We start from the raw sequence: 27,462 nt of genomic DNA on the forward strand, positions 1-27,462 counted from the left end.
TCCAGGCACCTAAGTAGTCATAATTAAAGCTTATCCTACTGAGTATAAAGAGAAAAACCCATGTTTCTTCTCTAAATGGATACCATTGTCCCTGGGCAGGAAAGTTTCTATGGAAAGTTAAGGGCTTCCCTCCCACTTAAAGCTGTATTTTCTTTTTCTACTAGGTTACTGAAAGCAATGGGATGGCAGGAGTATCCTGAAAATGACGAGAATTGTCTTCCCCTCACAGAGGATGAGCTCAGAGAGTTCCACATGAAGACAGAGCAGGTATGTGGTAAACTTTGCTGGAGAGCAGTTAATGACTAAGAGAAAAAGTCCCAGTTTAGGGTGTGAGAAGGACCTTGAGAAAGAAAACAATAAGTCGCCATTGTAGAAATACAGAGGAGCATCCCAGGCCATAAGGACCTCCAGTGGTGGACACAGAACCCTGTCAGTAGTTAGCAGATTACAGAAAGCAATATGTTATTTCACCCTGGAAGCTCTAACTCCTCCTCAGAACCACAAGGCTATGTTCCGAGGTTATGGGCTGAGCCCTTGGTCCCTGGGGAAGCAGGCTAACCCTGCTCTGCTTGCAGCCCTGTGGATTCCCTCTGGTACCGCAGCCAGAGCCAAGAAACCAAATAGTCTCTCTGAATTTCTTCAATAGATGCCTAGATTCTTTCTCTGAATAAAACACTGCCAGGTCCCTACAAACCTCATGGAACCTAAGTTCTGGTGGTATGTATTTAAAGCATAAATAACAGTGATGTTAAATCCTATAAGGAAAAGTACAGGCTGACATAAAGACTTCAGTACTCAGAATTCTGTTCCCCTGTCATCGTCATCACCTGAGAACTTGTGGAAATAAGAAATCTTGAACCCTACCTCAGACATAACCGAATCAGTCTGCATTTTAAAGAAATCTTTAGATGATTCATTTGCACATTACAGTTCAAAAGGCACTGCTGTAAGAAATCTTCAGTTTCTTAGAAGAAAGAACATTCTGGCTAAAATTAAGCTGAAGCCTGGCCTTTCCCAACTTCCCTGATGGCTCAGGAATAAAGTATCCGCCTGGAATACAGAAGACCTGGTTTTGATTCTTGGGTCAGGAAGATCCCCTGGAGAAGGGAACGGCAACCCACTCCAGTATTCTTGCCTGGGAAATTCCATGGACAGAGGAGCCAGGTGGGCTACAGTCCATGGGGTTGCAGAGTCGACTGAGCAACTAACACTTTGGCTTTCTGGCCTTTGCCAGGTCCTGGAAAAGTGTAGTGACTTTTGGTCCTGGGCCAGTGTAGTGACTGCTGATGGTCTTTTCTTTTTTTCCCATGCCAACCACAGCTGAGAAGAAACGGCTTCGGAAAGAATGGCTTCTTGCAGAGTCGAAGTTCCAGCCTGTTTTCCCCTTGGAGGAGTACTTGCAGAGCAGAGTTTGAGGACTCAGACACGGAGACAAGTAGCAGTGAGACATCTGATGACGATGCCTGGAAGTAGGCGTATAAATGCTCACAGTTAAATCTGACCCAGTAAACTCAGCTTGTGTGTTTAGGGGTTATACAGAAGAAATCGTTCTTTTCCTTTTCCTTTTCTTATGTTATTGTTGAATACTTCATGCACAAGGGAAATAATCATATCCCAAAGAGAGAGCGAGCGATTGGCTTGTTTAGCTTTTGTTGTTGTTCTTCCCTGTTATCTGCTTAATAGAGAGAATTTTGTGTGGTGGGAAAGATTTTTAAAACACACATACACACAGTATATGGGGCAATGCACAGGTGGGAGCTGGCAGTGCAGAGAGGAGGAGACGCTGGTCTGCAGCAGCAGCTTCTACTACCAGCCCTTGGGGCACTCACCCCTGTGCTCAAGCAATCATTGTCAATGACAAAGTGACTATTGAAGTTATAATTGTATTAAATTAATGCTAATAATTTGGATATTTTATTTTATTTCTGGCTGCTCGGGTAACATTAGCCCTTAACCAAGCATATGTGGTTTTTTCCCTTTTTTTTTTTCTTTCTGGGTACAGCTGTAAAATATTTGGATATAGGAAATGTTGTGTTATTCTTGCAGCCTTGATATTCAGGGTGGATTGTAAAATATAAATTTTTGTGAGATTTCAAAGAATAAGATTATTTTGATAACATTATTTACAGATTTAAAAGATGTGGTTATCACAAGTCTGTTGAGGGGGAAAACTACTGCATAAAATAACTAACTTGGAATAAATATTTTGCATCAGTTTGGATTGTCTTGTGTAAGAAGTATATTTTCTTTAAAATTAGATGAGTGGATTTAGAGGTCTGAGGAAAATCCGAATTCAGACACACCTGTTTCTCCTTTTAGCAGATACATTTTTGATGCAGAAAACCTGTGCAATAAACTACCAGTAATAAAACCAGAAACCCAAGTTTCCTTTCTGAAGCTGTTTTTCACTGCCCATGTATTTGCCAGTGTGCCTATTTTAAGGAACTCTGTGCCTGAATATTCCTGCTAAATAAGAATATAGGGTGTCCCAGGCATTGTGCAAGGCCCTGGGAATGCAAGGAGCACGCAACTCAATAGGGAAGAGAAGAAACAGTTACATTAAAAATGGAATCTTAGGGCAAGATCTGATGGACAGTTAGAAGTGAACAGATCACTGATGGTGGCATTCTTTGACCAGCTGTATATCACGTGGTCCCCGGTGGATATAGCAGCCCAAGATTATGCTGTAATGGGAGACAAGCAAAAGAGTAACAGGCCCAACCACTTGAAAGGATAACTATCTTATAGTGCAGATTCCAGAAGGGGTAGAGACTAGAGGAAGGGAAACCACCATGATACTTGGTAGATTCTAAAGGATAGGAAGGCAGAGTACTAATAAGAAAACTTGGGACTTCCCTGGTGATCTAGTGGATAAGACGCCACAGTTCCAGTGTAGACGGCAAGGGTTCAGTCCCTTATCGGGAAACTAGGGATCCCATGTGCCATGTGGGCGGTCAAAAGAGAGAGAAATTAATAGAGGAAGGAAGGAAAAGAAAAAAATTGACAGTTATGACACTACATTAATCGTGAATCTTTATTTCAGTATTAAAATATGAAAAAGTGTGCATCTTAGGCTCAATGAAATACTATTAAATGAACTATAAATTGGAAATGAGAAGTAGGTTGAGTTAGACATATCCTGTATATTTGGTCTTGGGCTTTGCCACTTAACTAGTGCTCTCAGAACAAATTTCTAAAATGTAGCCCTTTTCTCACTTGAAATTGAGCTGGACTTTGATTATATACTTTGAAGTACTGTGTAACCTGCTGCTCCTCCTACCTTGCCTTGGCCTTAAGTACCTGGGGGTGGGGTAACCACCACCTGCTTGTTTAGAAACATGGAGCGGTCAGAGCTCCTGTTTCTGTTGGATTCATCTACTCGGGGAGCTGGCAGGGAGATCGGTCAGCAGGATTGGGGCTTGTGTGGGCCCCAGTCTTGAGTGAAGGGGTACCTTTCTATATTTGATTTCCTTTTCTGATGGATTGTGTTCTTCCAGAACCTTCTTTTCTGGGCTGTGCTGATTATCTTGGTTGGGGGGTGGCGGGAACTGGGAGTTGGGGAGCCTTGGTGTGACTTGGTTATGCAAAAAATGTTACCTCCAGAGAGGCATGGTGGAAGGAAATGCTTGTTACTCAACCAGCAAGTCATGGTTTCCAGGCACAATGCCTTCTTTCTCAAATATTCCCTGGATGGACAATGACATTTAACTTGGGATACATCCACTTGGGCAAAACAAGAATGAAGAAGATGACCTTTTCTGCCAGAGGCTATTAAATGACCAAGATGAAGTATGTGATATGGACTCAGCTATTCTAGGAGGCAGCTGTTTGCTCCCCTTTATTAATATAGGCAGAAAAACCAAGATGTGGTGGTAAGAGACTTGCCTATACTCATACAAGGTGGAACAATGCTTTAACAGTGTTTTTCAAGCCAGGGACTCCTCCCTAAGGTGACTAAGCCTTCCCACTCATTCTCCAGACCTGCCCAGACCTGAGGTGGTTGCCCAGGGAGCTAAAGCTTCTCCCCAAACAAACTTGACCTGGTAAACGTGGTCTTTCCTCTCTGCCTTTGGCTATTTCATCCTCCTCTCCCTTTCCCTCTGCCCCTCTGTCCTGTTTTCTCCAGGTCTTGGCTGGTGTCAGGAAAGGGGTCCCCTCCCATGGCCTCCCACTCCAGGGAGCCAGGGCTCCTGCCCTGTGGGTCCTGTGACATGGTTTTCCGCTCCTGGGCCCTGCTGGCCACCCACACTCAGCGCTTCTGCATTGGCCGTCAGACCCGGGAGGTGACAATCGGAGCACAGCCCCCAGTAGCCACTGAACCACGGGTACCCGGGGTAAGAGCCTCCATGGTCATGAGTGGGTATTGAAGTGACTCTCAGCATTCCTCACCCCACACCCCATCCGCAGGTTGTGCCACAAGAACACCAGGGCCTCCGGGACCAGGAGGCCAGCAAATCAGCTCTGAAGAGGCTAACAGAGGAGGTACACCTGGCTTTCCCCATGGGCACAAAACAGCATTGCCCGCCAAGCTTACAGATCACGAGTAGGTCAGATTACTCCCAACAGAGGCTGCGGGTAACTGTTACCTTCAGGTGCAGCGGCTGCGGCTCTGTCTGCAGGAAATGAGACCCTGGCTAACAGAAAGCCCCAGGGGGCCACAGGGGCCCTGGAGGCGTTCAGAGGCGACGACTCAGAGCGCCCACTCCAAGGCTGCTGGCAGCCTGGGCGAGCGGCTGCTGGCGCTGCACTGGACTCACGCCAGGCGCGTGGCAGAGACCGCGGCACAGAGCTGGGCCCTAGAGCAACGCAGCGAGGGTGAGGGGACAGAGGGGGACTAGGGCCCACCTTCCCCCCTTGGCTTGAGGTCGCCCCACGGTCGTCTGACTTGATCTCTTACCCCCTCAGAACTGAGCCGGCGCCTCCAAGGTTTGGCCCGGACCGGGAACGGGAAATCACGCATATTCAGTCTGGAGCGAGAGCTTCGAGAACTCCGGGCAGAGGCAGGGCGAACGCGGGGAGCTCTGGAGAAGTTAGGGGCGCACGTTCAGCAGCTCCAGGCCAACCCGGTGTAAGAAGGATGCGTGGGAACCCGGGAGAGCCGTCCCTGCGCGGGGCGGGGCTTGGGCGGGGAGAGGGGCTCTGCCTGGAGGCCGCGCGGGAGCCGTCGGGAAGGGGCGGGGCTACCGGAGACCCGCTTCTCCGTCTCTGAAGCGGTCCCGGCGCCGCCGGCCCCGACCCCAGCACCCGGCTGAACACCGTGAGAGAAGCAGAACTCTGTGGTCCGGTGCTACAGGCCACCCCAGGGACTCTGCCTGCGGAGATCGGGTGAGGTCCGGGCCCGGGGATGGGTGAGGTCTGGGCCCGGGGACGGTCTCGGGACGAAGCGCTAATGATTCTGGTAAAACGCTGCTGCCTTCCTATCCCCTACTCCCTAGGGCCCTGCGTGAGGCCTACATTCGAGGCGGGGGCCAGGACCCCGGCGTTCTGGGCTGGATGTGGCAGCTGCAAGCGGAGGCATCAGCTCTGGAGCTTCAGCGGTCGCAGACCCGCAGGGGTGACCAGGAGCGGGCCAGCCAGGAGACCTCTCTGGAAAGAGGGAAGGGCGGTGAGGGAGGACGCCTTTGGCTTGAGAACCACTTGAGTGAAACTCCGAGGTAGAACATTTGTCTCTGTGGTGGTGGCTAAAATGTTAGCCGACAATCAGCCGTGTTCAGAGAGTACCAAGGCTGAAGAGCTGCTCAGAGCAGCTGGTCACCAGAGATCAGAGGTGACGGGTCACATTTGTTCAATCTCAGGAGGACGGGCAGGTGCTGCATTCAAGGAGCTTCTAGCAGTGGAGGCTGAAAACCGGCGCCTGGAGGCAGAAATCCTGGCTTTGCAGATGAAGAGGGGCGCAGGCCAGATGCCCTGGGGTCAGTGAGCAGCCAGTTCCACCCTGCCTAGCCCTCCCCAGCAGGCCAGGCTCAGAGAAAGGGGTTAGAGGGGCCATGCACGGGGAATGCGACCCATGTCTGCGCCCCATCAGTCCCGGGTCCACGCACATCTCCAGGTGTCTGCATGGGTTTGGCTCTTGGGGATGAGGTATCTCACTTCCTGCGTCCTGCTCAAGGGCCTCTTCTTTTCCGTATACCTAGGGCAAGGGAAGCCGAGACTTGGGGCCAATCTGAGCCCACGCCTGAGGAGGGAAGATCCCCCAAGCCTCCCGCCTCCAGTGGCCCCCCAGCTGCCGCCCTCCACCGGAGTCCTATTCTCCGGTGGCACTGAGAAGGCTGTGAGGACCGGGGGTTCGGATGGGGGCAGTTCTGCTCTGTGCAGCTGGGGGAGCTCGGGGAGCATAGTGTCTGCCTGGGAGGCTTTCTGGAAGAATTAACTTCCTGCACAGTCGCAGCTTCCTGGAGCCATGACCAGGAACCCGGCCAGGGATCCACACTACCTCCTGCCCACAACTGACGTCCTGGGCCCTGCACCCTACAACCCCGGGTGAGGCCTGCTCCCTCCTTCAACATCCTCTGTGACTTAGTCACTGCTGCTAGTTTAGGAGACCCACTCAGGCCAGCTAGAATGGGGGAACTGCCTGGGTGGTGGGTGGGTGGACGGGTGTGTGCGTGTTTGAGACCTGTGTTTCCTAGGGCTGGCTTTGTCATTTTCTATGACTTCCTGCGGGGCCTTGAGGTTTCTTGGGTTTGGGTGCAACTGATGACTGGTTTGGCCCGAGATGGACGGGAGTCAGGATGGACCACAGCGCTACCCCCAGCCCTTTGCCTGCCCCCACCTCCAGCTCCTGGGCCCATGGGCAACTGTGCCATCCTTGCCAGCAAGCAGCCTGTACCCAGGTCAGTACATGGGGATTATTTCCTTGGTGCTGTTTGCCACAGCTGAAGCTTGTCCCTCACTCTGCTGTATTTCCTCATCTGTATACAAGGACTCTGGCTCTGAGGGCCAAGCCCTAGGAAGGGAGCATAACCACTTCTGGCTCCTGACACGTTTTTGGTTTTGCTCTAGACTACCACCCTCACCATCAGTAGCCTTGGTCTTTGAGCTCCGGGCCTGGCAGGGGCTAGCATGGGCTAAGGCACCACAGCCAAAGGCCTGGGCCTCACTAGTGCTATTTGACCAGAATCAGAGGTTGCTAAGTGGTTGCTGGCGTCTCCCATTTCGGGCCCTCCCTCCAGACCCCAGCCTTAGCCCTGAGCAGCTTAACGGGATTCCCCAGGTGAGTGTGGAGGATGGGGGCTGGGTCTGCTCCTTCACGTTACAGATGCAAGACCATTTCACCTTTCCCCAGGTTAATCAGGCCGAGCTCTTTCTGCGACTGGTGAATGCAAGAGATGCAGGTGTCCAGACCCTGGCAGAGATCAATCCAGCAAATGCCCACGAGTACCAGTACCCACCCCTGGTGAGGGCCCAACTAGAGCAGGGACAACATAGGTGTGGTTGGTGTGGTTAATAACCAGCCTTTGTTGACCACTATGCACTTACCAAGCCATTACTGTGTTTTCTGTGAATGAACTCATGTGACTCACATATCCTGTTAGGTCCGTACAGCTGTGTCAACAGATAAGGAAATGAGAGCACGATGAGGTTAACTTGGTTCACAGTGAGCAGTTCTGTAAAGTGGTGTGACACTAGATGCTGTGCTGTTAACCTCTATACAAAGATTGCTACATATCTACCCTTCTCCTTGTTCCACAGGTACCCAACTCATCTTCACCGGAAGCCAGCCCCCTTGCCCCAACAACTGCCTTTGTTGACCCCCCTCCTCCGGAAGATGCCTGAACTAGCAGACTCAGGTGCAGAGAAGAGGGTTGGGCCCTCCCCACAGCTTTGACCCACCCCCACTGGCTCTGAGTCCAGAAGAAGAATGGGGGTATGAGTAGCTTAACGTGAGCAAGGCTGGGGCCCAGACTGAGGCCTCTTCTGGGATCTGCAGCTTTACTATCTCCATGTTCTGACAAGAGTCTGGAAGCAAATACAGATGTGAGCACATTAACCTGCGCTCCAATCCCAGCTATAACTTCCACAAGCACTTGGCCTTTCTTTACCTATTATCCTTTTGTTAAAAAAAGATTGATGTGAGGATTAAACACATCAGGTTTATAGTATTGTCTAGCATATAAATTCTTTGAAAGGTGACTTGGAGACCGTCTTTCATTCAGCTAAAGGAACTCTATGAGCTCCTCCCCATGTGTTGTTTTTTTTTTTTTTTGCTAAAGCCAGTCTTACAGCCCACTTATTTATCCCAGGTTCTTCACATCCTCCAGGAAGCCTTCCAGATTCTCAAGGTCACCATAAAACAGGGAGCTCCTGTAGCCTATCTACTTACAAACAACCTGGTCATGTTCCCTCCAAGTTGGCAGGGGGCTCATCAGAGGTGAAATCCAGCTGGTATTATATTGGGCCTGGCTCCAGACCAGTGTCAGCAAAATCAAAGTCTTGATAATTAAGAGCTGCCTTTGCCTGTTCTAACCTGCCATCTGTCCAGTGCAGCAAAGTAGCCCTGTGAGTGCTGGAATTATCAAATCCCCTTAGGTAGTAGAGGGCAGGCACTGTTTGGAGTTCAGATCCTGCCTGGTATAAAGCAGTTTCTTAAAGGTCAGCTCAGAGGCAGCCAAGTCACAGATCTTACACTGGCTCTGCACCCTGGACATCAGCAAGGGCCCAATGGGATGGCTTTAGCACCAGTGGCCTAAACACCAGCACCCTTGGACTGGGCAGCCAGAATTGCTGAGCCAGTTTCCACCTTTCAACCCCACATCCCACTGAAATGCTCCAGGCAGCTCAGGATCCGCACTCTTTAAACACAAGTCCAGAGACATTTCAGCATCTTTATTTAATAAGTCAAAACTGTGGACAGGTAACAATTTCAACTGTTGATATTTTCTGTACATAAAGGTTCAAATATAACAATGTAACTCAACCAGCCAGTTCTCCCCACAGATTCTTCCAACCACATCCAAAGTGTCCAGTCAGTCCCTCAGCCACTTGCAAGCTCTATTTTATACAGTTAGCACAACAGTCTTCCTCAAGGATCACTCCCCCTGCCCGCTCCCTTGCCCCAAATTTTCTTCAGTTTTTTCCAGGACAGGATTATGGCCCTAATTGGAGACCAGGTGGATACCAAGGTGCCCCAAGGCCTGGCATAGCTGTTATTAGCTCACAAAGTCCATCGAACAGTATCAGCACCAAAGAACAAGATCTTAACTAAGTCTTGTTTTGTAGCCCCTGTCCAGGGAGAGCACCACTCAATCTGCAAGACAGCCCAGGTTCAGAGTATTTATAATGGAAAAGATATAGCACCACTGGAAGATAAGGGCCTGTGGCCACGCTTGATTTCATCACCTCCACATTAGACAGGAATCTGGATTAGAACTTCCAACAGAGATCAATACAGAGGAGGAAAAAAACACAAAAACCTTTGGCCACTGTATAAAACCCAGAGTGCTCCAAGGGGCACAGATTAAGCCAGTATTTAAGGGAAAAAAAAAATCATCAAAGCCTCAACCTTTGCTTACAATCTTTATTGAAGTTATACAAAAAGAATCCCCAAAAAGTGAAAAAATACATTATATACAAAAACACTTTCCATTGGGAGGAAGGCTCTGCTCCCTCTCTTAACATGCAGTGCTTTCAACTGTAGCTCCAGCCTCCACTGTCCCCTCCACTGCTGCCCGGCTTTCAGCTTTATTCTCAGCCTGGAAGATAAACAGGGAGCCTGGGCATAAGTGACCCTACTTTAAGCCATTCTTTCTTACACAACTGAGTCAGCCTCAGTCAGAGGAACAACACAGGTCCCTTAAATTCTGCTTTGCTCTCTACACTAAAAGGGATCACAAGTACACACCCATTTCCTAACTTCTCTCTAATAAGGCTGACAGAAAGAGGAGCAAGCAAAAGTGACCGAATGGTCTTAGCAATCAAGTGTCTTCTCACACATTCATTAGAGGGGGACCTGTGGTATATATTTGACAATGAGACATCTTACATTTCATAACCAAACTGTTTCCTGTACAACCTCATTGTTTTTATGAAAGTAATCAAATAATCCAAAGAGGATCAAGTTGGGGAACATGCATTGGTTTCCCCAGGCCCTGAGAACAAGGGAAATGAGGCAAGAGTCCAAACCCTGCTTAACTGCCCACCTCCTCCTCCATGTTTTCAGCAACTTCGGTTCCAGTGGAAATAGTGTCCCCACTGCCTCCATTCACCTCTGGCTCTTGTTTGGCTTTCTTTGCATCATCTTTCCGGGGGCTCTCTTCCTCTGGTTTCCTCTATAAAGATATAATTAATTGTGAAAGCTTCACAAATGTGCTTACTGTTTTTAAAAGGACAATTATAAAACAATTTTGTAACACATGCCTCTTCCCTATGAACACCAGGATTCACAGCTCAAAGGGTCTCCCGAGCCACAACCTGTCCTCTGGAGAATAGACTGGTATGCCTAAACATACCAGTTCAGCCTCTCCAAGGATGGAGAGAGGGGATAGGAATGAGAAATAGACAACAGTGACCAACCCATAAATCTGAATTTCTACAGTTGAGTCAGGAAGCAAAATAAGAGTGGAGGCTTAAGTTTAAGGAGGTCTGCTGCTGAATGACTACTGTAAACCTGCCAGCTTCCTAAGATGGGATGATCTGACCAGACCTCCTCATCAGCTTTCCTAATAGCCCTTGGGCTAAAATAGACCAGCAGAGTGTTGCTAGAAGACATATGTATTTCTTTTGGCTGCACTAGGTCCTAGTTGTGGCACTCAGGATCTTTGATCTTTAGTTGTGGCATATGGGATCCTGACCAGGGATCAAACTCGGGCCCCCAACAATGTAAGCTTGGAGTCTCAGCCACTGAACCACCAGGGAAGTCCCAAAACAGCTATCTTATTCCACCAAGTATTAGGGATGTTTATGTGAAAGGTAATTCTCATGTATCATTTGGAGGAAGGGAAATGCAGAGTAGGGAGAATATAGAAAAGAAATGACCACATATAGATTTACCTTCTTTCTGACAAGGTGGGAAATATCAGTAACACAATTTGATGAGGAAGCACCATCTGTTGGCTTTCTACTGGCAATCTGGCAAAAAAGAAACCTTTGTTACCAATGTACTGCTGTATATGAAATATACACTGAGGCCTAGTATTAATTGACAAAAATCACCTGAATACCCACCATGGAAACTGAAGAGCTTCCTCCACTAGGAGTGAAACCTGAAGTAGAGCTCTCCACCTGTGAGAAATGACAAACCCAAGTGGGTCCCAGGATAGAACCCACCACGTCACCTACGTACAAGCAACTGATTAATAAGACTTCAAACACTAGTGGCCTCCATATGGTAGCAACATCACCCACCCTCTCTACTCAGACCCATGGTCACACAGTAAATAGCTGAGAAAGAATTCAAACCCACAGTCTGGCTCCAGAGCATACTGTCTTAAGCATTGTATTTATTATTTGAGAGGAAATCGTTTAAGACTTCTCACATTCCCTCTGACATCCAAATCCCTGGAAACCAAGTCGTGAGGAAGATTCCTAGCAAATGGAACACTAGTACCATGATAAAGGGCCTTCAAAAATATCAAATGTGTGACTATCAAAACTCTACAAGGAAACCAAACGAACCAGAGTTGCTTTCAGAGCCAGTTCAGCTACATTCCCACTACGCTGGGACTCCTTTGCATCTTCTATCTTCTCTCTAATTTCAGGGAGCAGCTCCTTCAGCTCCTCAATTTCTTTCTCATATTCAGTAGGTGATCCTTCAGCCTCCTTCATCTGCTCATTTAGTACAGCTAGAAAGAAAAGGCTGAAGTGATCAGTAAGTAATAGATAACACAAAAGGAACCTTTAAAAAAAAAACCTGTCGATACTGGATCCATCATAACTATTGTGGAAACAGACGATGCATACTTACCCATTCTCTTCTCAATGACTTCAATAGATTTGCTGAACTGTGCTACTGCTTCATCATACTGGGAGTTGTACCCGTAGGCCAAGCCCAGCTGGTAGTGAGTCTCTGCAAGGAGCCGATCATGGGCTTCCAGATACTGTTCCTGCAGGTTTAGGCAAGCCTGGAACTCCTCCACAGCTTGGAGGTAATTCTCTATTGAAGAGAAAAATAGCAAGCAAATGTACATTTAATACACAGAACTTCTATAATTCCAGAAATTCTGCAGAAATGTTTTCCCATGTTATATATATTTCACTTTTCTTTGTAGTATCTCCAGGACCCTTGAACAACTTAAAAGCTACTGGGAGGGAGTTCCCTGGCAAGCCAGTGATTAGGACTCTGCACTCCCAATGCAAAGGGGCCATGGGTTCACCCCTCATCAGAGAACTAAGATCCCGCATGCTGCACAGTTCAGCCAAAAGAAAAAAAACCTACCAAGAGACTTTCATTTACAGTATCATTTAAAAGACTATTCATTGTTCTAGGAACCATAACGAACCCAAAACACCTACTGTCCATTCAAAACTAACTGCCCACAATTTATGATCAATTGAGCTGAATTTTAAGGAATTAGAAGGTTAAGGCATGGGGCAGGGGGAGGGGGGAGACTGTGTTAGAGAGTAAAACAGAAAATGTATTACCAGATTCAACACTAACTTCTCCAAGTTTAAGATGTGCCTGCGCAGCATAAAGCTGAGCCTCCTTCGTGTCTTGCCTAAAAGGAAAGATAGTTAGAAACCTTAATAACATTTGACCAAGCCTAACTGCTTTGTTTTCAACCCCCAAACTCCCAACCTAAGGCTAAAAGCACCAAGAGTTTTACCTTTTAAAAATGATCTTTGCTAAATCCAGCATATCCCAGGCAAGTTCTAGGTTCCCAATCTCCTCCTCTTCATTTTCTTGAAGGGACTAAAGTATATCCAAATCATTGGTGTTAGGCAGAAGTACAAGACAGGCATCTTTGATTACAAATCAAAATGTGTAATTTAGTATGGCTGAGGTGAAGGAGCAGAACTGGTATAGGATTCAAAATTCAGAATTTTCTCTCTAAACCTACACAATGGACCCCTCAAAGTCTACCCTGTATCACCTTATGTCAGTTATTGCTCAGTCACTTAGTCATGTCCGACTCTATATGACCCTATGGACTTCACGCCAGGTTTCTCTAGCCTACACCATCTCCCAGAGTTTGCTCAAACTCGTGTCCATCGAGTTCGTGATGCTATTCAACCATCTCATCCTCTGTTGCCCCCTTCTCCTCCTGTCCTCAACCTTTCCCAGCATTTGGGTCTTTTCCGATGAGTAGGCTCTCCGTATCAGGTGGCCAAAGTACTGGAGCTTCAGCATCAGTGACAGTTAGCAATGGTATGTTGGGTCCTGTCCTAATTGACAGGACCTCTAGGATCAAATGGATCTGCCTATTCTCAGCATGAATAAAGGGTCCCCAAACCCTAACCAAGAAATGACTATCTATAATAATTATGCCTACACTAGTAAACCACAGTCCTACAATAAGAAAGGAGATAATACTCGGCAAATAAGAATTCACCTTGTTTTCAAGAGCTGAATCATTTAGTGTTTCTTCAGCCTTGTCATTTTCTTTATCCTCCTCTTCTGAGCCCTCGGTTTCTGCAAGCAAAAATTCTTCAGTATTGAGAATACTAAACATAACAGACAAAGATGACAGGACAAGTCGGAGATTCCAATAAACATGTCAAATGACCTATATTCTGGGGTAGGACAGGCCAGATTCAAGCCAAATCGGGTAACATTTGAACTGGATATAAATAATAAAGTCAGTGGTTAACAGTCTAACTCGAGTCTAATCCCGACTTAGCATAATCTTAAATAATTCAGACCTTCAATGACCAACAGGCTGTGTTTCTCTTCTAAAACTCAACCTGCACAGTTCAGATCAAAAGAAATTAACTACTGACTTTGATTCACTGGCTAGAAACTCCCATCTACTCAGAGTCAGTTGGAGGCCTCAGCCAGTATTCCTGGGTTCTTTAAACCAACTGTCAGTTAATACTAATAAGGCCAAGAAAATACCAAAAGTTAAATTACTTCAGTCCATTTGAAGCAAGGATGCTCAAGAAGATGCTTTCCCACAATACAGCCGTGGAAAGAAGCACAGCCCTCACCAATCCTCACCAATGAGCATGCCGCACTCCAGCCAGCTCCAGCATGCACAGAATTTGAGTGAGCAGTACATTATTTGACTTTCCAGTATCATGTTAAAGTCTGCAGCCACACCAACACCACATTTCATCATACTGACAAATACAAGTTAACTGCCTGCGAGGACAGGCTGCTGATAAACAGCTCTACACACTTGGGTTCAAACAATTCATGAAATGGGTATAATGTGCCTATTTCTGCCATCTTTCATTAAGCATTTAACACCATAAGAAGAGCTCAAATACTGTCTCCTAACTGAAAATTAGGCATTAGGGCCATGAAGTCAGGATAAAGAACTTTTATCTGTCTACCAGTATTTCTTTAGGATGGAAATAGGCAAAGAAAAGTCATATAAATTAGGACAAACTAAAGTCCTAAGAACCAGTTAAAGTTACAAGTTAATTGTAATTAACCTCTATAGCAAACACTGTTTTATCAGGTACCTCCCTTTTCTCCTGTTGACCATGTAATTTGGTGCTTCTGAAATACAAGTACTCACCACCACATACCAGTAGCTTTCCGTGCCCAAATTTCAAAGTGGTTTGTATACTTAGCTCCCTAATGTTAGGCTAGATGGGTGACTTGGAGGATGAAGCCCATCCTCCACTAGAACACATGACAGGTGAAGCAGATCGGGTATATTTCTCACAATATTTAAAAAACCAAACACCTTATCTTCCCAATGTGCAGGAAAATTTGACAAAATGTTGCTGTTCTATATTCTTATTTATCTGGTATCTGTTCAACTCATACCAGCATGCTAGAAAGTGGCATCTATTTTGGCATAAAATGTCTAGATATTTGGAGTTTTACATCAAATTTTTAAATTAAAATTCTTATAATGGTCTGAGAAAAATACTTGTTTCTCTTGAGGAATCGGCATTACCTTCATGGAATGGTGGAGAAGAGCTAAGTTAATGAGAAAGCCACTATTTTTCAACCTGGTAATCTGTACCCAGGTATTAACAGAAATGCACTGAAGGCCTCAGTTAAGAGATCTGTTTATTTTCTAAGTTTCTTTGAAAATGGAATCTTGTTTGTCCTAAGTCATCCTTCAGAGAAAGGGAAACGTTTTAGAGACACCACTTCTCTCATCTTAGAGCATCTTCAAAACAATGTGGCAAGAGAGCTGTGCAAAGCAGAAGAATGACTCTTAAATACCTCTTCACAGGGTTTTAAAAGAAAACCTCTTCCAAGATTTCTGCAGGCTAGTGCTACCACATACATTTCTGACAAGAAGTGGGTTAAAGGAAGGGATTAAAGTTGCCTTCCTCAGTGTGAGGTATTCTGGGAAGAACACCTTCACATCAGATCTAGGGTCATATTCTGGTCCTATGATTTACTGTTTGACCCCAAACAAGTCACATAACCCCTAACCCTCCATTTCCTCATCACTATAACTGGAGTAATACTATCTACTACACAGTACTGTATTTCGGAATCAAAAGTAAAGTTTAACGTATGTGAGAAACTCGAAAGATTAAGACATGAGAGGTTTTTTTAAAACTGAGGAGTTCAGTTCTGTGCTTTTTCCATACACTCTCCTCAAGCCCAATGAACAGCCCAATGGTGCTACCATTTAGCCAATTCACTTCTGGTTACCATGCTTGTGCTGGCTGGAGTACAAGGACTTGCACACAGGTAGAAGGAAGTTAACCAGAATTAGCTACAGATATTGATAATGGGTCTTTGAACATCTCAAACGTAAGAAAACTCAGTAGTCAATTACATAATATGTGTGTGTGTGTATATATGTAAGTATTAACGATTAATTGGACTATACCTGTGGTTATTAATACCGTTAGATGAATCTTACAGACACAGCAGAATCCTCAAATGATAGTACAACTCAAGTCAGACGTGCCAATTATGTAGTTGCTAATTAGAGGCTTATACATCTTGATGAAACGGAATCATAATTAGACCAATGATACGATACAAAGCATTCACACTTCATGACATTCTAAGTAACAAAAAAGTCAGTTTAGCAGCCAAAGCAAGCATGAAATGAGGAGGGAAAGCTGCAAGAGTACTTCACAGTTTTCAATTATCTTTTGGAGGGGGTTAATTTAACTAATGTGAATAAGCCTCTAAACACTTCCTGAAGACTGAAAGTAAAGATTACCAGAATTCTTTCACTCTGGTGATAAAACATTCAAGGGTAAACTGCCTTCACTTAAATGGCATGCCTGCTTAAGTGCATCAATTCAGTGGATTCTACTGCTTTAATCCTGCTTCCTAAAGCAGAAAAAAAGGAACCATGTGAACAGTAAATTTAAAAATCCAGAGGCATGCAAGTGAACATCCATTCAGCATTCTCTGCCAGCCTAGTGCACTATTTCCCTACCTACTCCACCCCACCACCCACCTTTGTTGGCTAGTGAGTGCAACAAGTTACTGATAGCTAGCCAAATCTCAGAAAGGCCTGTTTTGCAATTAGTAAAAGCGTTAGTCTATAAGCCAACTAAAGAAGACTTGCTTTTAACTTGCTCAACTTATCACCACCTTCTTAAACCACTCCCATTTTCATTTAGCCCTTTCCTAATCCAAAGGCAGACGGAAAATTCTGAATGGAAGGCTGACTTTTACCCATGATTAGTGAGTCAAATCCAGAATGTACTCCACCCACTGTAGCTCTTGTATGTCCCGGTTACCTTCACCCTCTTTCATCTGTTCTTCTTTGTCTTGTGCTTCTTCATTAGCAGCTATCTTAACTTTGTCTTCAGGGGATTGCTCAGTAGCCCCCTGGGCCACCTCAGTCTCCACCCCATCTCCGGCTGCCTCAGACTCTTCTATAGACAGCTTAGTCTCCTGGCTAGGAACCAACTCTGCCCTGCCCTTCTCTAGTGCTGAGCCATCTTTTGTTCCTATCAGTCCTTCTGCATTAGTCTGTGGTTTAGTGGAGGCGTGATCCCCTGCAGCTGACAGTCCATTGACTGCACCATCCTGAGGGAGAACAGTGTCCTGCCCTCCAGGCTTCTCAGAGACTTCTGATCCGGGTTCTGCAGCTGAGGCATCTGCAGCCTGTGTTGTCACCTCCGGTGACTCTTCGGCAGAAGGCAATTCTTGTCCTACCAACTGCTCAAGAATAGCCTTTCCTGGTTCACTTTCAGAGGCAGCTACCTGCTCCTTTGGCTCATCCCCACCCATCTCCACTGGCTTGACTGCTTCTATCTCCACTGGAGTGCCCTGCTTTTCTAGAATCACAACAGGTTGTTCTTTTGAAGCTTCTTTTGGTTTCTCCTCTATGCTCACAATTACTTCTCCCTGACCCCCTTTTTCTCTGCACTCTTCTTGGACGTCAGTTTCAGAAACTGATTTTCCTTCCTCAGCACCCGGTATTTCCTGATCTGGCTTCTTAGAAGTAACTTCAGCTTCACTCAATTCTTCTGGTGCCGCTGCTCCTTTTCCTTCTTCAGTGGTTTCAGTTAACTGATCTGGAGCTGATTTAACTTTCTCCTGTAGTTCCTCTGCAGGCTCACCGATATCCATATCTTCTCTTCCACCCTTCTCCATTTCAGTTTCCTGTTCTTTATCCATTTCAGGCTTTACCAGAGACTTGTCTTCTGTTTTTTGGGCTTCTTTTTCTCCCATGGCGTCATAAACCTGTTCTCTCAACTCTTCCCTTGCTTCCTCTACATGGTTAAAGAACATGAAGCATAAACATGTCTTCGAATTTAATGATAAAGGCATAAATGGAAACTAAAAATACATTCCCTTTAAACCCTCAAACAGCCTGGCTTATGTTTTAGCAGATGGCCTACAAATTACCTGCCCCTTTGAGAAAAGCAAAGGAAAAATCCCAACTAGCAGAGCAATTTACTGCAAAAGAAACCCAAGCTCCTTAAATTAGGTATTATTTTACTTGAGCATTCTAATTATCAGTTAGCTAAGAGATGCCAAGCTTTACATTCTCCTCTCAACACTATATATCTATATATATATATAGATATAAAATAGACCTGATATGTAAAACTCTAGCAGCAAAACCCAGATTAGAAATTAACATTTAATTTTCTTAGAACCAAAAAATGTAAAAGGGCCCCAAAAGCCCAGCCATTAAAATAACTGAGCTGCAAAGACTTATAAAAATTTACATCAGAAAAATATTTTAGGTTATTTTAATACTTATAATATCAATTTAAATAACCAGATTTATTTAGGAAATTAAGTTATCCCCTTAAAAAAGTCTATCATCAGTTTCACTGAGACCTCCCCCGCAGTCTCCACCAGATGCAGGTGTAGCCCCAAGAGAGACTATTCAAAATAAGGAGAGCCCTATTTCCATAGCTTGTATATAAGAACTATACGTCGCATCTCTTGAATGTCACATGCAACTCCACATACCATCTATGTTATCATTATTTTCTACCAGAGATTCTTCTTCTGTTTTTTCTCCTTCCTCCTCTTCCACATGCACACCTTCCAGGGCATTTCCCAACACACCATTCTCCATTCTAGCAGAACAAAAGGAGAAAGTACTAAAGGTATGATGGCTAGAACCTAACAGTCTTTTTAAGAAAGAAACTTAGCCCTGTATTATAAAAGCAACAGAAGAGTAAGTAAGTACAGGGAATATAAACTATAAGCACTCATGAAAGAAAAGCAATGGTCAAAATGAATATAAACTACTGTTTTAAGAGCACTGCAGAAAATGAACATACCCTTTATCCAGCCATCTGAAAAAGCACTGATAACCCTTATCAAAAGGGCCATGTTTCCCAAACTTCGCATCCACCTATATGTCTCTAGATGGCCAAAAACATTCTGGCAGGATTTTCATGACAAATCCTTAGACTGCTCTACAAAATTAGAAAGCTTAGCAAAAGTGAGAGATTAAATAGATTACAGATTATTTGCTACTCTGTGTACCCTCAATATATTTTATTCTGCTTAATAAATTCTGGTGGAATATCACAACAACTTTCCAACTCCTTATCCAGAGATGATTCTTCTGTTTTTTATCTTAAGATATTTTCATGTGCCAAGTGTTTCCAAATTGTCCTTCGGTCCGTCCTTGTTATGGATATTGTTCTGGGCTAGCTGAGAGTGTTTTTAAAGGTTCCCTCTCTAAACTAGACTTGGTAAGTTATTGACTATTCACTAATGGAAAGATCTCTGCTTCTAATAACTGCAAAAGTCAAAACTTAAGTATAACTTTACTCTTTTAAGTGCCTTTCAAAATTCCCATCAAGGGAATTCCCTGGAGGTTCAGTGGTTAAAACTCCACACTTTCCACTGCTGAGGGCGAAGGTTCAATCTCTGGTCAGGGAACTAAGATCCCACATATTGTGCAGCACAAGCAAAAAAAGAAAAAGAGAAGCAAAAACAACCCATCAATTTTTCATCCTCCTTTCTAAACCCCCTGAGTAAAACCAGTCTCACTCAGTTCCTGTGAAATCTTAAGGCTAATAAATAATCTTAACAAAGAAACTTAAAAGTTTTTAAATAAATCATTATGATACAAACATCTTACTTTAAACTTAGCTTGAAAGACATACCTTGCCAACTCCAAAAGCGATTTCCCATAAAAAAAGAAGGCTTCTCCACATTCATTAGCTGTCTCTCCATACTTCTTACCTCTAAAAAGAGAATAAACAGCTAGGATCCGAATTAAACTTCTATTTTTTCTAGTTCTTTAGCCATAAAATGACGTTTCTTCTGTAACACATCCTTCTAGGAAACCAATACTCTCCCCTCCTCTTGAACTCAAGGTTCAAGGGACTTTAAGAAACAATGAATAAGTTAATGTTGCCAGTTCTTCATCTATATAGTATGTATCATAATTATGGATTTAGATCTATAATATACATTATATAATTAGAATATATATTCTAAAAAGACATCTATTTGCTACAATTAAAATATATAATCTAAGATCCAAGCTATTAACAGGTATTTCTCCTGATAAAAGATAGGGGTCAATATAAGCCAGAATATTGTTAGGAGTTAGATGGCCTTTGGCTGGGACTAAAGCATAAATCAAGTCCATGTACAGGCATCATGATAAAGAGTTAATGTTCTTGCCTAGATTCAAATCCTGCCTCTAACTTTAAACTTTAGTAGTTAACTTAATCTCACAATGCCTTAGTTTTCGCATTTATAAAATGGAAATGTTAAGAACCGCTTAGATCTACTGCAAGAACTAATTAAGTTAATATATATAAAATCATTCAAAATAATGCTTAGAAATAGATAGCAATATATATACCTAGTTTAGCTATTAATACCTATAAACATGGAAGAAGCAGAGGAAAAATCACAAGTATGATAAATGGGAAGGAGGAAGTACTTTATGTGGAGTAAAGAGACTAGCTTTTATGGGGTAAAGGATCTGCAGAAATCATGCTAAGTCAGGTCAACTAATAGTCTAAGAGTCTAGTAAGAGTAACCAGAGCAACTAAGCATAAAAGCTATAATGATGAAGGTCATGTTTAAGGGAAGTCTGTTATATTAGAAGAATGCATCTCAAATTCTACTCAAATACCCTTAATGACAGGACAGTGAGAAAACTAAACTTTTCAGGAATCTGGAAGGAAAAAGCTAAGAAGTGTGTTTCTATGTGCTCAATATTAAAAATTTAGATTTTAACATTTTACAATGTAAGATTTTTATATAAAAACACCTAATTACTTAGCATCAGATGAAACCTGGGTCCTACCCTTAGCACAACACTGAATACCAGAACCTCAGCTCTTCAGGCCCAGATGATGACAGAGAGGCCAGATGCCAATAAATCAACAACAATCAACAGGCATCCAGGAATAAGATTCTGTTCTAGAGGGAGTAAGGGTTAGGAAAAAAATACACTAATATACCCCTGACTGACTGAATAAAAGGAATGAAGAAGCCAAAGACTTAATCAGTGAGCCTCAAACCTGAAACCCAGCTTTATTATAAGCATCTCTTTCATAAGGAAGAGTTCTTCAATTCCACTAAATATAATGTTATCAACTAATGAGCATGCATGACTGACTTCAACTGCTATTGGTAATGGTATTTTTGAGAAAACAAGTCACAGGCTGAAAGGCTACCACTTAAAAGACACTTTCTCTCAGTGTATAAAGTACATTAAAGTCTTTGGCTAAACTAAATCACTCCTGAGGCACTAAGACTAACCCGTTCCCCCAAGATACAGATATACATGGCCACCTGGTGGTCAACTATCAATATTCAAGAAATTGTACAGATAACAAAGGAGCTAAAAATCTATGAAAAATGCTGTGCTAATAACAGCATTAGTGAGAGGGTGACTAACCATGCCTTGCTTGGGATTACAGACTCCCCTGGATATAGAACTTCAAGCATTAGAATAAACACAGTCCTACTATACAGGTGTATTCAGTACCCTGGGATATATACTTAAGGGAAAAGAATAAAAAAAAAGTATATATGCGTATAACTGAGTCACTCTGATATACAGCAGAAATTAATATAACACTGTAAATCAACTCCACTTCAAATAAAAAGTTAAAAAAAACAAACAAACAAAAAAAAAACACTTCCACTGTTAAAATTGGAACAAGTCCCAGAACTGGGACAAATTAGTGATCAACAGAAAACAAATTTCATTAACTCAGGAAAATCAAAGGCTAAAACTGCTCAGTTATACGTGAGTTTTATAGTTATAGGAATAAACTCATACATGAAAAATAAATCTTTTTAAACTCTTGCTTTTCATTCTTTTTCCCATTAAACAACTTTTTATGACTCAAGTTTATACAGTACTTACAAAAGACTAGCTGCTTCCTGGAAGGCATTGACAGCTGCAGGAATATCACCCATTACCAGATGTTTCTGTCCTAATCCCAAGAGTTTCTTAGCTTCACTATCCACATCCAGACTGCAAGAAAAAAGATTTCTTTTCAGGTGTCATATACTTTTAAAATCAACATTTTTTGAATACCTGCTACATTTAAACTGTAGTATTTTATTTCCTTAGACCTCTCAACTGCTCTGGCAAGGCTGAGCTAACCCACAATCTATCACTACAAAAGCTCACTACAAAGTCTGCATAATCAGTTTGTCTGTTGATCATCCTTTCAAATCCAGAATTCCATGAAATTTTTAATTATTTTTAATTTATTTATTTTTCATTGAAGGATAATTGCTTTACAGAATCTTGCTGTTTTTCTGTCAAACCTCATCATGAATCAACATGAATCAGGTATACATATATCCCCTCCCTTTTGAACCTCCCTCCCATCTCCCTCCCCATCCCACCCCTCTAGGTTGATACAGAGCCTGTTTGAGTTTCCTTAGCCATACAGCAAATTCCCATTGGCTATCTATTTTACACACGGTAATGTAAGTTTCCATGTTACTCTTTCCATACATCCCACCCTCTCCTCCCCTGTCCCCATGTCCACAAAGAAAAATCTGATTCTTAATTCAAATGGCCACACAAGTGCTTTTGCTAAAGACAATCATCTTACTTACTTTAGTAGGCAGAAGTGCATTCATACTTCACATTTTGTCACAGATTATAAAATCATTTAGTGAAGGACTGAAAATAAATTTATTAGCTTGTATTACTTTCTAATGGACATTCCTAAGTGAAACTGGTAGTGAACTACTTGTAACTGCCTTGACTTATGTTAAATAAAGGGCCAGCAAGTTTATCCACCATTGCTTTTTCATCATCAGTATCAACGGTCAACACAGTCAAAAAGGCAAATGTTGTTCCGGTTACAAAAACAGTTTTGATCTTGCAGAATCTCTCAAAGGGTCTTAGGGATACCAAGGGCATACAAACTACACTATACTTTTGAGAACTTCTGAGTAAGAGCATGGACCCATATCCAAAAGAAAAGAATGTGTGGATACAGATTTAAGATAAAGTAACTGAACTCAAACAAGGGCTCTGTAACAACCTAGAGGGACATGATGGGGAAGGAGATGGGAGGGAGGCTCTAGAGGGAGGGGACATACATATACCATGGCCAATTCATGCTTATGTTTGGCAAAAACCAACAAAATTCTGTAAAGCAATTATCCTTCAACTAAAAAATAATTTAAAAAAAATTCCGTGCCTACTGCTTATTCACTAATCAAAATTTTTTTTTAAAAAGTAAACTCATCAAGAGCAAGAAGACAGGTGATGGTATTGAATGTTACGAAAAAGTTGCTCAGCAGAATAGAAGAACAACTTGGCCAGGGACACATGCTATAGTTGCTGGGCAGTAGTAAGTAACTATTTCAGGTCAGTTGTTACCAATTTATGAGACTCTTTGTGTTTTTCCCAACTATCCTTCATGTTTCTCTCAGAATCAGATTATCATACTCCTTGAAAGATCATAAATGTTTATAATATTAATTACCTGTCAACAGTGTCCCAGGGGTTACATAGCCTAGCTACAGTTACACCTTATGCTCAGTCCAGAAATTTAATATCATGGTATATACCAAGATTAACCCTCTAAAAGTTATGTGAATGTATTTAGGATCAATCCTGAGCAGTACTCCTTCCACTCAAAAACGAGACTAACTCACACATCATTAGATAGTATTTGTAGAAGACATAGTTTAAGTAACCAAAATAACAAAGGAATTTAAGACCACAATGTGAAAAACAAAATGATGAAAACAAAAAAAAAAGAAAAACTTAAGACTCTTAAAAACACCCCAAAAGACGTGCATATATTTTGCAGAAGGATTAGACGGAATTTAGAACAGTAATTTTCAACCAAAGTGAGCTTAAGATTTACCAGAAATTTTTCTAAAACATACACTCAAAGCTTAACAAATGAAATCGCCAGGAACACAACCCAGGCATTTACCTTTTGGATAAGCTTTCCAATTATTATGCTTCCTCTGGTTAAGAACTATGGTCACATCAAGATGCAGAAGTTACATGGAAATACATGTGGGCGCAATATAAAATTTAAAACTTTCAACTAGAATTAACAACAAAACTGAAAATGGCAACCTTACAAAACTGAGATCTAAATCAGTAGATGTATTCAAACAAAGAATAAGCTAGCATTTGCCAGGCATGCTGTGTACCAATTAAGGAGAAGAATTAAACAACTTTTAAAATTCAAATATTTTAATCAAATACAAAAAAACCTGACGACATCACTGTCAGGACTCCATACTTTAAATTGAACAAATACTTTAACACTTATTCACTCTCACTCGTTACCTATTAAAGATGATAAAACAAACTGCCCTCAAGTTACATAGCTCTTATGTCTATGTTCTAGATATAAATCAAATCACACCATTGTAAATAATCATACCTCTCCACTTTATCTGCAGAAGTAGAAGGAGCAGGGGCATCTTCTTCAATTCTGTAAAGAAAAATTAACGGGGAAAAAAGTAAAAATGAAAGGCTATTTTAAGACTAGAAATTTAAAAACATAAAGTCATAAAAAGAGCTATTTATTAAATGTCCAATATATTCAGATCTTACATAACATTTATTTACATTATCAAATTTAACGCTTATTCATTCAAGTAACTTTTGAATGCTTATTTGCTACATGATACTATTGATATAATGAACAAGACAGTTACATCCTAGATTTGAGTTTACTGCTCACTAAAAATAAGTTTGTTTTTTAAAAAAAGGAAAAAGCAAAGTTTCCCAGAACATTCATTTTTGGGGGGAAAAGTACTAATAAGTATCTTTAAAATATTTCATAGTTGTGTTTACTGAAAAAGTCTGGAAATAATGACCAACTCAGCAGCCCCTAGAACCTAGACTGTGCTCCTGAAATCCATTTCCCACTAAAAGGAACCAAGAATCCTCTGAGAAATAACTGATCTAAAACAGTGTTGGAGAAGTACATAGTGAATCTGGGGCAATATCATGACAGAAGGCAACAAAACTCTATCTAGCATTATTTAGGATCATATCTACTAATGGTCATGCTAAAAGGAAAGGTGGGGAATCCAGGGTAAAGCAAGAAGAGTTCTTTGTACTTTTTCAACTTCTCTATAAATTTGATGTCTCATATTTACAAAAATATTACAAAAGCACACTTAGGAGCCAACCTCAATAAAATCTCACTGGCCAAAAGAAGGGACAATGTGAACATCAACAAAGATAATAGGGACTTCCCCAGTGGTCCAGTGGGTAAGACTCCAAGCTCCCAATAAGGGGCCTGGGTTCGATCCCTGGTCAGGGAACTAGATCCCGAATGTCCCAACTAAGAGTTCACAAGCCACAACTGAAAGATCCCTCACGTCGCAATGATGATCTAAGAGCCCACGTGGTGCAACTAAGACCCAAAGCAGCCAAATAAATAAATATAAAACACACACGCAGATAATAACTGAATAACCAAAAAGGACCTACACTGTAGTACAGAGAAATATGCTCAGTATTTTGTAATAACCTAAGTGGGAAAAAGACTCGAAAAAGAATAGATACATGTATATGTATAACGGAATCACTTTGCCGTACACCTGAAACTAACACACTGTTAATCAACTATACTGCAATATAAAATTTTAAACATTTTAAAAAAGATTATAGCTGCAACTGACTGGAAAACTCCAAATATGTTTAAATCCGTGAGTTCTCAATAATATAAACAAACAAAAAAAACCCTCATTAGTCATCTTTGGAAAATGATTGAAAATTGATAAATAAAGGGAACAAAGAATTTACCCTTTTTTTATCATACAGTTAAACCTTAGGTAGGCTTCAAGAAAAGAGTTGACTTAAGTTATTACTTAGGAATGCTATACACTGACACCATTCACTTGGTATTAACTTAAATCCTTGCCTTTGTTACCTAGTCTATCATCAGTTTTCACCTATATCCCAAAGGAAATATTCAGTTAAGGATATATATCATCTTTAACTGTGCCCCCAAAGCACACCAGTTTAAACCAAGGACCGTTACATCTCAAATGAGAGCAGAGAATGCTGTTAGCTGTGATGAAATGGAGAAGAACAACAGTGGGAACACAGAAAACTTTACTACTAAACACCTCAGAAGCCATACATGAGAACTGAAGTACGTGAAGCAAGAAAGCTAGGAGCATGGGAGAACACAGGAAGTTGTGTTTTTAACTCCTCCAAAGGTTAAAATATACACACAAACAGAACTGAGTCAATTGATTTTTCATACTTGGACTTTCTTATTTAGCATACCAAATTTATGAAAACAGCAGAGTAATATACACAATATGGACAAAACAAATTACAACTAAAAAATAGCTTACTCAATTAATATATTAACTCAAAAATTAAATTCAACAGACATTTTATTAGTATCTACTGTATGCTAGATGTGACTTCCCTGGTGGCTCAGACGGTAAAGCGTCTGCCTGCAATGCGGGAGACCCGGGTTCGATTCCTGGGTTGGGAAGATCCCCTGGAGAAGGAAATGGCAATCCACTCCAACACTCTTGCCTGGAAAATCCCATGGACAGAGGATCCTGATAGGCTACAGTCCATGGGGTCGCAAAGAGTTGGACACGACTGAGCAACTTCACTTTCACTTTCACTGTATGCTAAGCATCAGAATCAACCTCCAGCAAAAGTTAAAGCAGAGGACACAGGTAAATTCCCTGGCTGTCCAGCGGTTAGGATTCGCCCCATCACTGCCAATGGCCCAAGTGGGAGAACTAAAATCCCACAAGCCACAGGCGCCAACGCCAACCTGCGTCCCCCCCACCGAAAAAAAAGCAGAGAGGACAATTTGGAAAAAGCAGAAGAGATTAAATGACAAGCAGGGGCTTATATTGGAATCTGAGTCTTAGAAAATGCTTTAGAGATGAAAAGTTGTCAGCAGGATCCAGTATCTTTGCTAGAAACTCCTAAACCTTTTATAAATATTATATTGGTTTACGAGTTTGATGAAAAGTCCTGGAGAGGGGAGGTGGGCAGGGAAATGGGGTTGAAAATAAGCAGATTTCATACTGACAGGAAAAAAGCACAATTTAAAAGCTAATGTGTTCAGCTGCACAGTAAGCGGCAAATGATCTGACCAGAACCCTGGAATGGCCCAGGATCCTTATCTACAAATACTTCCTGTCATAGCTTGCTGTTGTTCAGTTGTCCTGTCAGACTCTTTTGTGACCTCATGGACTGTAGCCTGCCAGGTGCCTCTGTCCATGGAATTTCCCAGGCAAGAATACTGGAGTGGGTTGCCATTTCCTTCTCCAGGGGATCTTCAAGATCCAGGAATTGAATCTGCATTGACAGGGGAATTCTCTACCATGAGCCACCAGGGGAAGCCCCTGTCATAGCTAGTTACGTTCAAATAGCTTCCTTCACTAATGGATTATTCTAATTCTAGCACTGAGTTTCTCAAATTACCTGTGACTGAAAGACCGGACTTTCAATTTCAATATGCAAGAGATGGGTTTTTTAATATAAAACAGAA

General features: G+C 42.4%; 3 protein-coding genes across 18 annotated transcripts in view; 2 read left to right on the forward strand and 1 right to left on the reverse strand.

Moving 5' to 3' along the window:
• GPBP1L1 (GC-rich promoter binding protein 1 like 1) overlaps positions 1-2,216 on the forward strand; it is a 75,814-nt gene extending 73,598 nt beyond the window's left edge. For all 11 annotated transcript variants that reach the window (XM_055586026.1, XM_055586027.1, XM_055586024.1 and 8 more), the window contains 2 exons: positions 165-267; positions 1,321-2,216. In XM_055586026.1, the coding sequence (XP_055442001.1) occupies positions 165-267; positions 1,321-1,473 (256 nt within the window). In that variant the 3' untranslated portion in view covers positions 1,474-2,216. The remainder of the gene's footprint in view (positions 1-164; positions 268-1,320) is intronic.
• A 143-nt stretch (positions 2,217-2,359) lies between these two features.
• On the forward strand, positions 2,360-9,143 carry CCDC17 (coiled-coil domain containing 17). The gene is given in 15 exon segments (XM_055587125.1): positions 2,360-4,352; positions 4,390-4,482; positions 4,593-4,815; positions 4,906-5,068; positions 5,242-5,325; positions 5,436-5,554; positions 5,799-5,912; positions 6,135-6,241; positions 6,301-6,309; positions 6,383-6,480; positions 6,630-6,833; positions 7,003-7,213; positions 7,286-7,396; positions 7,693-7,790; positions 9,071-9,143. Coding segments are annotated over 15 exon segments (1,899 nt in total). The 5' UTR covers positions 2,360-4,160.
• NASP (nuclear autoantigenic sperm protein) overlaps positions 8,812-27,462 on the reverse strand; it is a 28,391-nt gene continuing 9,740 nt past the window's right edge. The window contains exons 2-15 of one of the 6 annotated variants that reach the window (XM_055586019.1): positions 24,361-24,411; positions 21,852-21,980; positions 19,621-19,701; positions 18,467-18,576; positions 16,774-17,754; positions 13,488-13,567; positions 12,762-12,847; positions 12,580-12,653; positions 11,903-12,091; positions 11,614-11,780; positions 11,152-11,220; positions 10,990-11,067; positions 10,206-10,268; positions 8,812-9,692 (exon numbers count right to left, since the gene is read on the reverse strand). In XM_055586019.1, the coding sequence (XP_055441994.1) occupies positions 9,612-9,692; positions 10,206-10,268; positions 10,990-11,067; positions 11,152-11,220; positions 11,614-11,780; positions 11,903-12,091; positions 12,580-12,653; positions 12,762-12,847; positions 13,488-13,567; positions 16,774-17,754; positions 18,467-18,576; positions 19,621-19,701; positions 21,852-21,980; positions 24,361-24,411 (2,239 nt within the window). In that variant the 3' untranslated portion in view covers positions 8,812-9,611. Of the gene's footprint in view, positions 9,693-10,139; positions 10,269-10,989; positions 11,068-11,151; positions 11,221-11,613; positions 11,781-11,902; positions 12,092-12,579; positions 12,654-12,761; positions 12,848-13,487; positions 13,568-16,773; positions 17,755-18,466; positions 18,577-19,620; positions 19,702-21,851; positions 21,981-24,360; positions 24,412-27,462 lie in introns of all 6 variants that reach the window. The other 5 variants (XM_055586017.1, XM_055586016.1, XM_055586015.1 and 2 more) reach the window with 5 other exon arrangements.

Source organism: Bubalus kerabau, chromosome 6 (assembly GCF_029407905.1).
Source record: "Bubalus kerabau isolate K-KA32 ecotype Philippines breed swamp buffalo chromosome 6, PCC_UOA_SB_1v2, whole genome shotgun sequence".
In the NCBI taxonomy this organism is placed as follows: domain Eukaryota; kingdom Metazoa; phylum Chordata; class Mammalia; order Artiodactyla; family Bovidae; genus Bubalus; species Bubalus kerabau.